Source organism: Pinus tabuliformis, chromosome 3_2 (assembly GCF_031772625.1).
Source record: "Pinus tabuliformis cultivar Carrire ecotype Pingquan chromosome 3_2, CPIR1, whole genome shotgun sequence".
Lineage (NCBI taxonomy): Eukaryota > Viridiplantae > Streptophyta > Pinopsida > Pinales > Pinaceae > Pinus > Pinus tabuliformis.
In genome coordinates, this window is record NC_142302.1 from 1,287,152,866 (window position 1) to 1,287,166,833 (window position 13,968).

Consider the following 13,968-nt stretch of genomic DNA (forward strand, 5'->3'; position numbering starts at 1 on the left):
ATTTCATCTTCAAACTCTTGAATATTTGAGGAAGATTTGAGATCATTGATCAAACACATTTCATGGAGAAAGATCATGGATGTTTTCATAAGTGTCTCCTATCAAAACTATGAGAAATTTGTGAGAAGATGTCTAGAGATAATACTTGCTAGATGTGAGCATATGGTTGTAACCACATGATAAATTTGTGGATCTAGGAGAGATTTGTGGATCTACATTTATGAGTTAGTTATGTTATTTTTTTATATAAATAGGAGTGCCTTCTCCTCTCAAAATGTATGAAAAGTTTGGGAACTATGCTCATGCTTCAATGTAGAGTTTTGGATGTTAAGGATTGTCACCATGCTTATGATTGATGTAATGAATACCATTCAAGTTCACTTTGATATGGTTGTGTCTTCAATTGGTGTTTGATCAAGAGTTTTCTCAACTTTCCACCTCTCGCGCACTTTGGGATGGCCACCTATTGAGTATGAGATGTATTTTACTGTTTTATTTTTTAGTTTCTTTATGTTCATTTTAAGTCTTCTGATTATATGCATTGTTTACATTCTTTCATACTCATTCCATTTATGTTCTTTTGCAGGTTAAGCGTTATTGCTCTCATTTCATAAATTCATTTCTTTTTAATTTGTTTGATAGATATTCATGAATTATTCTACTTTAGCAATGCACACATTAGTAATTTCAATTGATCTCTTATTGCTTTCAGAATAGGTTTCCTTTAATCTTCATAGTTTAAGAATTCAATGCTTTCTTAGTATATAATTTGTTTCTTTCTAGATTAAATTTACTTTCAAGTCATTGGAATAGATTCACTTTCCTGTTGGTAAAATAGATTTACTTTCATGTCACTAGAGTAGATATATTTTCATGTCAATAAAGTAAGTTTACTTTCATGTCAATTGTCATTTCAATTTCATAGATTACAATTTTTCTTTCCAGGTTCTAAACTTGAGACTTTTGAAAAAGAAAGTGTGTACATACTCATCTTAGATATTTTTCATGAATATGTTTTATTTTAGTTTTGTTGTTTCTTTCAATAGATTAGGATTCCGTTTTAAAATTGAAAGTTGACTCTTAGCATATATTGTGCAAGTATACTTCACAAGTTCACGAATCTCGTGTTTGAAAATTTAATGAGAAGTAATTTAACTAACAATTAAATTACCCAACATTAGCCCTAGTACAACATTATACATTGGTACTGATTTAAGTGCAAAACAATAGGAGCAGGTAATAAAAATGATCCCAAAACAATCCAGAGCATTTGTTTGGCACTATTCATATATGAAAGGAATTCATCCCAATACCTACATCCACCACATTTATACTAATGAAGAGATCATAACTATAATATAGCCCCAAAGAAGAATGAACTCAACTCTTAAGGAAATTGGTAAAAATGAACTCCAAAAATTGTTCAGTGCCAATTTTATGTATCCCATCTCTGATAGTAAATGGATATCTGCTTTAGTGGTCGTTCCGAAAAAGAATGGAAAATGGAGAATTCGCTTTGACTATAGGGAGTTGAGTAAAGCTATCTTGAGATATTATTTTCCTTTACCCTTCATTGACCAAGTATTGGATGCCTAATCTGGGAAGAAGTATTTTTCCTTTTTAGACGGGTTCAACAACTATAATCAAATCCAAATAGCCTTAGAAGACCAAGAGAAAATCACTTTCACTTTTCCTTGGGGCACTTATGCCTACAAAGTTCTCCCTTTTGGCTTGTAAAATTCTCTAGCCACTTTTCAAAGAGTTGTGTTGGCCATTTTTTTATCTCATACATCATTGTGTGGAGGTTTATATGGACAATTTTACAGTATGGGAATGAATTTCATGAGGCTTTTGACAAATTAGAGAAAGTCTTGATTTGTTGTCAGAAAAATCAACTAGTTCACAGTAATGAATAGTGAAAAATGATGCAAATTGAAGGGATTGTGCTTGGTCATCATGTTTCACAAACAAGGATAAAGGTTGACCCTACAAAAATTGAAGTAATCTTACAAATCCCAGTCCCAACCTCACAAAAAGAAGTAAGAAGTTTTCTAGGTCACGTAGGATACTATAGAAGATTCATTGAGAATTTCAATAAACTTGCTACTCCTATGTTTAAGTTATTGGCTAAAGATGTTTATTTTTCATGGGATACTGACTGACAAACTGTGTTTCGAGTACTGAAAGAAAGGATGTCAACTACACCAATATTGAGGGAACCTAACTAGTCTCTTCCTTTTCACATTTCTATAGATGCATTAGATATAGCCCTTGGAACTATATTGGGTCAGAGAGAAAATCAAATTCCTTATGCTATTTATTTCGTTAGAAAAAATCTCTCACTTGCATAATTGAATTACATTGTTACTAAAAAGGAGTTGTTAGTTGTAGTCCATGCCATTAACAAATTCAGGAATTATATTACTAGATATGAAAACATTGTGCCCATCAATCACTCTGTTATTAGATTTCGCATGAATAAACCTATTACACATGGTAGAGTTACAAGATAGTTACTTTTACTTCAGGAATTTAAAATTATTGTGATTGATATGCCTGGATGAGACAATTCAATTGTAGACTTTTTGTCTAGAATGAACATTTCACAATATGTTGCTCAAGTCCAGGATGAATTTCCTGATGAGAATCTATTTTCCATTTCTACTCATACTCCTTGGTTCACTGATATGGCCAATTACTTGGTGTCAAGTAAGCTTCCAAAAAATTTATCTGTCAGAGAGAAACACAAAATTGTTCAGTTGAGTTCCAACTATTCATGGATTGAAGGTGATTTGTACCACACTGGACTTGATCTAATTATGAGGAGATGTGTGTGGGAAGATGAAATGTACGATGTTTTGAAAGATTGTCACATCGAGCCATGTGGTGGGCATATTTCGGACAAAGTACAACTTACAAAGTGTTGCATGTAGGCTACTACTAGCCCACCCTTTTTAAAGACACCAACAAGTTTGTTGCTAGCTGTGATGCTTGCCAGAGGATGGGAAAACCAATCCCATATAATGAGGTGCCTCTTCAAACCTAGGTATGAATTGAACCTTTTGAAAGGTGGGCATTGGATTTCATAGGACCTATTTCTCCTATGTCTAGAAAGAAGAGGTATATTCTAGTCTACACCGATTATGTGACAAAATGGGTAGAGGCCAAAGCCTTATATTCAACGAGTGAAAAAATTATTGTGGATTTTCTCTTTGAAGACATCTTTACCTGCTTTAGCATATGTAGAGAGATTGTCACTGATTAGGGGAAACAATTTACTTCCAAGCTGGTAAAAGCTATCACTGAACAATACCAATTAAGAACCACAAGTCTACACCATACCATCTCTGGCTAATGGTAAGATAGAATCTACCAATAAAGTCTTGGAGTTTATTCTTACTAAAATAATTCAGCTGCATCATGGAGACTAGGCTGATAAATTACTAGAAGCATTGTGGGCCTACATAATAACTTGGAGATAGTCCGTACGAATTGGTTTATGGGAAGAAGGTATTGATACCCATCAAATTTCAGGTAAGGACCTTGCTCATGTTGGTTCTTCAAGATGAACATTTATTATTAACATAATATATATATATATATATATATATATATATATATATATATATATATATATATATATATATATATAACATTGGGATTAATTTTGTTACCTCCTTAGGCCCACATAGAATAAAGAGGAAATATATCAAGTGTAAGTTTATTCCTTTATCCAGACTTGATAGATTATTTACAGAAAAGGACACCCCTGGAGTCTTCTTTGAACGTTTTCAGATTCTCTAAAATTGAATGCTCTGAGCATAAACTGATCTAGGCTCATTAAAACTAATGGGAAAGTAGTAGTTATGAATCTACCAAGTATAGAGTTGTTATTTTCTGGACTTGGTGGAATGTCTACGGAATGGAAACCCCCTGAACTCTCCTTTGAGTATTTTCAGACTCTCCAAAATTGAATGCTTTGAGCATAAACTAAACCAGGCTTATTAAAATTAATGGGACAGTACTAGTTAGGGATCTACCAATATAGAGTTGTTCTTTTTCAGACTTGGTAGAATCTTTATGGAAAGGAGAATTTTGGATTCTTCTTTGGTGTGTCTCGGGCTCTCTAAAATTTAAACACCAACCACGCAATAACAATTCTAGGCCTTGCTAAAAATACATGGAATAGTGGCACGAGGGTTTAGCTTGAGTCAATATATTTTCATGTTAGCCTGGAATTCTCAATTTTTGTTCTTATTGATAAGTTTATACTAGTTCCTAGCTAATTTTGAAAGCAGTTATGGAGAGTTCCTTAACACAGTCAAGCATGTTCCAGGGTTTCTATTCCAGTGCAGATCATAAAGTATAGCTCCAGATTTTTTTAGTACGATATTTTTACTGAACATATCTCTAGTACCAAATCAGTTCTAGACTTAATGCAGATCATCAACATAGTTCCATTTTTTTTTAGTGCTCAATCTGTTACCAGATCTAGCCTAATCACAAGATAATCTTCAACATTTTAATATTCAGTTTAAATACCAAACCAGCATACTAGAAACCCAGTACAGAATCAATTCAGTATAGAGTTATTCAGTTGTACTATTAATGTATTTAGTCCTTTATTTAACATGTGATGGTTGTCAACATTATACTTCAATGATTAGGAGTAATTCATATTTTTCATTCATGAATTCCTAGAAATCATTACACAACCAGGCACAAGTATGAATTGACTTTTCATTTGTTTTAATTAATACAAGGAATATGGATATTGATTCCATGAAGTGATTTTTAGTCTCCATTCGTAATAATCGTGACACAAGTTATGCGCCATAAATCTGAAATATTTGTACTCTTTGATATCCCAAAAAGTAAAATTTTTAAATAAAGTACTTTTTTCCTTTCCCATTCAATCCTCATTTTCCCTTCTCAAAGTCATGACCTACCAGAATTACTAGTCATCATTGGGTTTGGTATTCATACTCATTATGATTTGTAAGGTGTAAAATTGAGACCGCTCCCTTATTAATCCCTTTTCCTATTTGTGTATAGCCAATTCTATGAGAATCCTAGTATTTTTGTTTAATTGTAAACCCTTTTGTGACTTCCTTCTAGGGACTCAATCATTCTGGGATAAGTTCATCATATGCATGGGGGTGGAAAGGCATCGGCCTAATTTTGAACAGTTTAATACCAGGTCAGAATATGAGTTATGCAGAGCCAAATTTGAATAAAAAGGGTTGATACTGTTTGTACAACGATTTCAAGGGTATACTAATACAATTGCTCTCGAGTTCACACATAAATTTGACTATACCACTGTAAAAGGTTGATATATTGAGTTTGAACTTATAGAGGAATCGATATCTACAGCAACCAACTTTATTACAAGTGGAAAAAATTATTTCAAGGGGAATCTGGTGGACCAAAAGAATTCGATAAATTCATGAAACCCGAGCACAAAAATGTGGACTAGACCTGAGGCATTCCTAGAAGTTATATTGCAGAAGAGTGGCATGCATTTTTGACAACATTATAGACCTTCTTAACCTGTGAAGGATGGTATGCATTTACCTTCCTCTATCATATGAGGCTTCTCTTGCATTTTATAGATGATTATGCTATGAATTTTCATTTCTTTTTATGGAAGCGTTTGCAGAAGGTTGTGAGGACTTTTCAATCTTCCTCTAAAACCCAAAAAACCAGTCTTTGTCACTACGACCTCATCAACATAATAATCAGATGTGATTTAGGGTGCCAGAATAATACATGGGCACAAATTTTAGAAAGAATTTTTCTGGGAGAGGTCAATCAAGTTATAGTGAAACACAAAACCCTTACTCCAAATAAATTGATGAAAGAACCCGAGACCCCTGTTGAGTCACCAATCACACTAATAGAAGAAACAGGGTCTTCTAGTAAGGGTTTAGGGGGAGAGCCAGAGAAGTAGCTGGAAGAAAACCTTAGCCTTGTTCAAAAAGATAAAACTTCAGCCTTAGAGTCAAAAAATGAAAAGAGGTCTACAAAGGTGGGGTTGGACCAGAGCACCTAAATAGAGAAGGAGAAAACATTAAAACAACCAGAAGAACTTGTTAAGAAAAATCCTGGAAGACAAGAGTTGGAATAAAGTACTCTTACATGGAAGAAGCAGTTACTTCAACAACCAAAAGGTCACACTTAAAAAGGCTAGAAGAAGAAATTAGTTTGTAAGAAGAAGAATGATAAAAAGGGAAGTGATGGGGACAATGATATTACACCACCACTAGTGTGGTCTGAGAATGTTTCAAGTCAACTTTTAGCTCAAAATTTGCAGCATGTGAGAAGGCTCACTCATAGCATGGTATGACAACAACGTCCTCCATAGATGGCTTAACCCCTTAAGCTAGTTTCTATTCCATCATCTCTAGAAGAAGAACCATATGTTGGCACATAAATACCCTCTTTGTCACCCATGAGAATAGGAAATTTTGATAAGGTGCCACCAGAGGAGGAAGGGCATGTGGACAATTTTTGTGACTTTCAAGGTAACTCTCCTCCCAATGCTCTATTTGAACATGGGAAAACTGTAGATAAAGGGATAGCTAAAACAATCATAAGTCAAATGCAAGAAACTTTTCACTGACTGTTAAACCCTCGTTGGAACTGTGGTTATATGGTGGTCCTATGTCCATGGGTTGGTCCCATTCCTCTACCCCAAATTTGTTCCACTCTCGTGTTGTTGATGCAAGGTCCCATGGGTTAAGTTTTAGGTGCCAGAAATTGGGGTCGGGGCTAAGCCCGCAACCTTGGCTCACTCGCCTATGGTCCTGGGGGTGTGGGTTGACCGGGGGCTAGGGGTTAGTCCCGATCTTATCCCCCAATGCACTCCAGCTCAACTTTAAATAAGGTTTCACCACATATATAGTTAAGACTCATCTGGTGGCGTGGTGGTAGGGCACCTTACTGCTAGTCCGTAGGTTATGTGTTTGACTCCTAGGAGGCCCGTTCAGTCGATAACAAAATTTTAATGCATTGTTGGGAGGACACATGTCAATCCTACATTGGCCCATGTGTACTCCATTCATTGGACCACGTATACATACATTCACCTAATCAAACCACAACAAATTTGAACCAATGCGGTGAGGCAAAGTGGAAGTCTGCCATTAGCCTAAGAAATCTAGTCAACATGTCCAATCACCCTGCCTAATCAGTGTACGGACTACCCAGTCAGCAGTCCTACAACCCATCTACAAATTCTTTACCTTTTTGGGAAAACGACCAGAACGCAATATTAGGAGAATGTGATATCGGTTTTGAGCAATTCAATTTGCGTTGGATTTAGGTAGTCAAGATCTACGCACTGGTATGGTTTTTGAGCACTTTTAAACACTTTGAATTTTGAGCACTTTATAGATCCCTTGGATCACATTTGTAACATACTCACCTCCATTTTCATTCCTGAGAGCCTTCACCTTCTTGTCGGTCTCTTTCTCAACTATTGCCTCAAATTCTACAAAATTTGAGAATGTCTCATCCTTCTTCCGCGTGAAGAAGATCCAACACTTTCTTGAGAAATCATCAACAAAAATAACATTGTACTTATGTCTAGCAGTGGAGGATATCGAGAAAGTTCCACAAACATCAGAGTGGACTCTTTCCAAGACTACATATGCTTTGTTGTCTCGATCATGGAATATGGATTTCACATACTTCCCAAAGTACAACCCTTGCATACATCCTACTGCTCAAGTTCTCCTTTAGGGATGCCAATGGTTATTTTCTGCATAATTTTTAGGGTGCCATGATGAAAACGGTGCAATGTCTTGTGCCAAAGCTCTCTAACATCATGTCTCTGCACTTTCTCTACCTTACTACTTAATGCAACACAATATTCCACATCCAATTTGTATAGGTTCTTCACCTGAATCCCGGTCTACTTCACCTGTCTGATGGCTATGTGTCTTACAAATGTTATCGCTTTGTTGAAGATCACTTCATAACCACAGTCTTCCAAAACTACTACAGAGATGAGATTATTCTTTAGGCCTAGAACAAACATAACATCTTTGAGGGAAAGAGGGGATCCCAACTCTTAAAGGTTATTGTACTAATCCCTATAGCATTGTCCCTTCCTTCATCCCCAAGCTCAATATGCATTTGGATATCTTTCTCCTCCAGGTCATTGAAAAACTCTCTACACCCTGTCATATGGAACGGGGCACCAAAATCCAAGTACCACACACTCCCCATCACAGTGTTGGTCATGCATGCGATAAAGGTGAATTCTAGCTCAAACTATGAAGTCAATACCTCCCCTACTACTTGTAGGGCGCAACTCAACTTGGCATAGATTTTGGCAAAGACTCCACATTTTATGGAGAGGAGTGCGCAGTGGAGAATGCAGTGGAGCATGAAGTGGATCGCACAGTAGAGCATAAAGTGGACCACGCAGTAAATATATAGTGTGGTGTGGGGGCTTCGGGGCAGATCGAAGCCCTCATTTTTTGTAAAAGAACACAATTTTGTAAGGGATCAATGCTTTTCAGACCATAGTAGCTTGTTTTAGGGAGTCGATGGTATTTGATGATGTAACCCTTGATGTAATAGTATATATAAGGTAAAGTAATAAAGAATAGAATCATATTTATGATCCAGATCAGTGTTATGGTTGTATTGTTGTGATCTGTACTTTGGAGAGAGGCGAGCCTCTGCAGCTGAGTACGCAGAGGCTTGAGTCTACAGTTGAGTGCGCAAACAACCTAAAGCTTAGTGCCAGGCCAAGAATTATTTGTTGTATAAGATTTATTATAAGAAACGGTTCTTATGGACGTAGCCCCACATTGGGGTGAACCATGGTAATTTGGTGTCTTCATGTGTATATTTTCTTATTATCTGTTTTAGAGTTGCAGTTATTACAATTGCATTTGATTTATCACAATGATGGTTTATGGTTTGATCTTATATGCTTAAGTGATTAATCTAATGTGACGAAGTGATTTATGAATGTTAAGAATAAAAGAACATAATAATACCACATAAAAACATGGTTCTGCATCCTCCCATAGTCACTTCGAGTGAGACTGTAATCTAATTTTAGTTTGTTGTCGAAAGGGCTAGTGATTGAGGGTTTCGTTGATGTGCAGTATAGATCGAACCTGGATCAACCCAAACCAAGACAAAAAATGGTTCATTGTCGAGACCGTGATCTATTTGAAGGATATGTGGATGTGGCACCTGTCAAAGAGTGAGATTCAAGACTGGATATAACTAAAAGAGAAAGAATTTATGAATCAAGAAAACAAAAACCCTCATCTAACATTCGAAGCTTGGTTACATAAGCATATTTTTACAGATCAATATGAAATTTGTTTGCTTCATTTTCTGCCGAGCCGTATGAGTGGATATTGAGGTTGACCGAAAGAAAGAACTGTTTTAAAGGTGAAGAACCTATGATGTGGACTCCTGAACTAATACAACAACTCAACAGCACTGACAATATGATTTCAAGGGATGTCGATTTCTAGATTAATAGCATCTTGGGAGGATTCATTACTAAGTTTGCGATAGAATCAACTATCTCCTATAGTGAAGCGAAATGATGATCCTTCAAAGGACCATGAGTTAAGTATTTTAAATCTTTGAAACTTTGGATTAATATGCTTCTGTGTGAAAAGGGAGTTGTACATATGCAATTAGATTGCTAGTTTACTTATGTTTGGAAGAAGAGGGAATAAATCTGAGTAAGAGATTGGAACAATGCGAAAAGAGATATAGGGTAGATACCAGAAAGAGATCTCACAGACAAGATCTGAAGACTTTCATAAAGATTGATTATAGCCATCTTTTGAGTGAATCTAAAATTGAAGAAATCCTCCCTAATAACCCTCATGTAACTCTGCAGTATTCACCCTTCCATCCTGAGAGTTTGCTGAAGCTAGAATCCAATAATAACCACAGTGCTTTTGGCTCTCCCCCTCCTCCTCCCCCTCCTCCTCCCACTCCCCCTCCCTCTACCCCTCCTACCCCCCATCCTTCTCCACTTACTTCTCCCCCTCCCCCACCAAGAAGAAGTATGACTGATGATATTAAGCTACTCATTTTAAAAGGAACTCGATTGGAGGATCTGGAACAATTTTAGTTTTTATGTGAAGTTGTATGGGTAGCGAAGCAGATCAACAACGAGAATATAAATAAATCTCAACTTGTTACGACGTTCAGAGATAGAGAATTGGCATGGTATATGAAGTATTCAAATAATCATAACATAGTGTTTTCAGATATTAAAACAACATTAATAAGAGAGTTTAAGAAATCGAAGTTGAGTCACATTGCATCATCAAGTTGAAAGAGATCAAACAGAAACCTACTTAGTTTGTTTGGGAGTTTGATCAGAGATTTAAGGTGTTATTGGATCAAGTAAGCTTCGGCATAGGTCCATTGCAACATTAAGAATGGTTTATAGCTACACTTCTACCACATCCTAGACTTCCATTAAAGCAACACAAGATAGGAACTCAATCGGAAGCTCTAGAAATTGCGATGAAATTGGAAGCTTCGCATATAGGAGATACTAATAAAAGCATGCAATAGATTCAAAGTCAGTTGATGAACCTAACCCTGCAGTTACAAGACATCAAGAAAAGAGAAGAAGTTAGAGAAGAAGTATGGTGTATGAAGTGCATATCAGAGGGTCATTCTAAAGAATAGTGCCCTATCTTCAAGAATTACATGGCTAGTGGAGCACTGAACCCTCTGAATGCAGGACCCATCCCGTGGTGCAAAATATGTAAGACTAGAGGTGAGAATCATTCAGAAAAATGTTACTTGTTATAGAAATATGTAGAAACTCTGAGGAATCTATATTTCAAATTCTATAAATCAGTAGGACATGAAGAGAATAATTGTCGAGCTTACGAACTAATGATGGAGTATGATGTTAACACTTATAGAATGAAAGAAAAAGAGCATGGACAAGAGGAAAATGGATAGTGCGATGATCGAGGAGGTTACCAAGGAAGAGGTCGAGGTGGCGGAGCTGATCGAGAAAATGGATAGATCATTTTCTATAATTGCGGCCAGTCAGGTCATTTTGCGAGAGATTTTCAAAATCCCACAATGACATGTAAGTACTATAAATCCTTTGACCATGTAATTGAATAATGTCTTGTAATTATGGCGAAGATGCAAGAAAAAAAGGAATCAACAACCAAGACAGAATATTCAAATGATGACTGTTGAAAGGAGGACCGATGAACCTCGAATTAGTATTGTCACTAGAAGAGGAGTTGCGATCGATAGTGATAAAGTGAATGAAAAGAAAGAATCTAAAAGTACATGGGTCAAAAATACTGTGGAGAAAGTTCCTGTTTTTTAGTTTTAGAAAGAAAAAGAAGTATTTATGGAAGAAAAGTGAAGTTTTATGGATGCTAGAACTTTGACATCTAGTGCACAATGTCCAAAGCCTAATAAGAAGAGTAAATACGACATGTCATCAACTTCAATACAAAACCGAGCTCTGACGCAAGATTTAGCTTCGACACAAGACTAGGATTCAACAAATCAAGTAGGTATTTTAAAGTCTTTTATACAGACTTGTATGAAATTGTTAAGAGATCAAAAGGTTGTAGAAGGGCTTCAGGAGTTGATAGATTCCTATGCATCCAAAGAAACACTGTGAAGTGAGATGCGCCTAGTCAATAATTTGTATCGACAGAAGAGAACCAGAAGAGAGATGAGGCTTAGTGTTCAGATAGGAGTATATGAGATGGATCAAGTTATTTTGGATCTGGGATTTGATGCTAATGTCTTCACGAAACAGACATGGGAATTAATGGGTAAGCCTAAGTTATCGTGGTCATGTATTCAGTTAAGGATGGAAAAACAACAAAAGATTTTCCCTCTAGGAAGATTACCATGTGTCACAGTGGATATTGAAGGAGTTCACAATATTGCTGATTTTGAGGTGATAGAGATCATCGATGACAGTAACCCTTATCCTGCATTGCTTGGAATTGACTGAGAATTTGAAAATATTGTCATAATTAATATGAAAAAGAGACAAATTATATTTGAAGGAAACAATATGAGAGTAATTGTTCCCTTAGATCCTTCATAAGGAGTAAGATATACAGAACCAATCAAAGAAGAATATTGTGCAACTGGCATAGACAATATCTATCAAATGACAACGAAGGAACACGATTGTGTTAATCCTACTACAGAGGGAAAGATAAGTTGGGAGCATGATAGTTCTTATACCTCAGACTCAGAAGAAGAGTTCGAAGAATTCTCCAAATAAAGGATATGTGCCTCCTGCCACTCTTTTCTCAGTGGAAGCCTTAACTAGAAAGTTTAGAAATGAAGATTTTGGTGAAGACCTGCCACAAACATTGCCCGCAGTTCATTAGACAATTAAAGAATTGAGAAAAACAATAAAGGAGAACAGAAGACTGTGCGTAGAAAGGCATAATGAGCTGAGCTTAAGAATAATGAATGCACAGGCAGCTTCTGCTCCGACATCACAAGGCCCAGTTTCAGGGAAAACAGAAAACTGGACATCCCATATGAATCCAGTAATGGCAAAAACACAACAGGAAGGAGAGTTAGAAGAAGAAGAAGAGAAAGACAGATCAGACTTTGGATGCAATACTATGAGCCGAGACGTCATGTATTGTATCAAAATGAAAATAAAAATTGGGAACCAGTATGAATACTGGAAAGTTCTTATGGACACTGGTTCCAGGTTAAATATAGTAAGTGACACTATGGTCAGCATGCACCACCGAAGGCCAACAACATGTCCAAGAGTAATTATAGCAAGTGGTGACATCCCCACCAAATATGAGGCAGAAATAGATGTTCTGCTAACAGAAAAAATTGGAGTACACTTGGTCTGCCCCGTTGTCCCAGGAATCGATTGTGCAATGTACCTTGGGACCCCATTCTTCCAGAATTTCGACAAACATGGAGCTAAGTTTGATACAAAAAGCCAAAGGTATGGTTATTTTATCAGCTTAGGGAATAAAGAAATCTTCTTTCCATTTATTAATTCTAATTCACCCATTAGAATTAAAAGGCTTGAGAGAATGGAAAATTTATTGGCAAAAATGGAAATAAAAAAAGAGATATTAAGGACAGAAGAGCACTTGGAAAAAGGAAAATATGCCACGAAGATAGCAGATCTCACTGCTAAATTCAAAGAATGTTGTTCTGATGATCCGAATGCCTTTTGGCACATCCATAAGCAGGAAGTAGAACTTCCTCTCAAGAAATATTTCAGTGGAAAACTAAGAAGGTCAAAAGCAGTAGCAATGAATGAAGATCAGATGAAGCTTTGTAAAGAAGAAATCAAGGAATTACTAAAAAAAGGGCTTATAAGGAAAAGCAAAAGTCCAATTGCATGTTTTGCTTTCTATGTAAATAAGCATGCTGAGATAGCTAGAGGTAAGCCAAGGCTAGTTGTGAATTATAAACCTCTAAATGATATCCTTGATTATGATGCATATCCTCTTCCTAAGCCTTCATCAATACTTGCTCAGATTTCAAAATCCAAGATTTTCTCCAAATTCGATCTTAAATCTGGATTCTGGCAAGTAGGAATAAAAGAAGAAGATAAGTGGAAAACAACGTTCTCTGTTCCCGGAGGACACTATGAATGGAATATCATGCCATTCGGGTTGATCAATGCTCCTTCTGCTTTCCAGCGGATAATGGATGAAACTTTGAAGGAATGGATGAATTCCTGAAAAAATATATAGATGATATTTTAATTCATTCTGATAATATTACTGACCATATCAAGCATTTGAAAATCTTCTTGCGTAGAGTCAAAGAGATGGGCATAGTATTATCGGAATCAAAGATGAAGTTATTCAGACCTATGATTGATTTTCTGGGTTACAATATACAGCATGGTTCTTACTCTGTAATCCAAAGAAGTCTGAATTTTGTTGACCACTTCCCTGATGAGATTAAAGATAAAAC

The 13,968-nt window shown here is 36.2% G+C and overlaps 1 protein-coding gene across 1 annotated transcript; it reads left to right on the forward strand.

Moving 5' to 3' along the window:
* The first annotated feature begins 12,473 nt into the window (after positions 1-12,473).
* LOC149185446 (uncharacterized) lies at positions 12,474-13,730 on the forward strand. Its single transcript, XM_089415667.1, has one exon. The coding sequence runs from the start codon at positions 12,474-12,476 to the stop codon at positions 13,728-13,730; it is 1,257 nt and encodes a 418-aa protein (XP_089271793.1).
* The last annotated feature ends 238 nt before the right edge of the window (positions 13,731-13,968 follow it).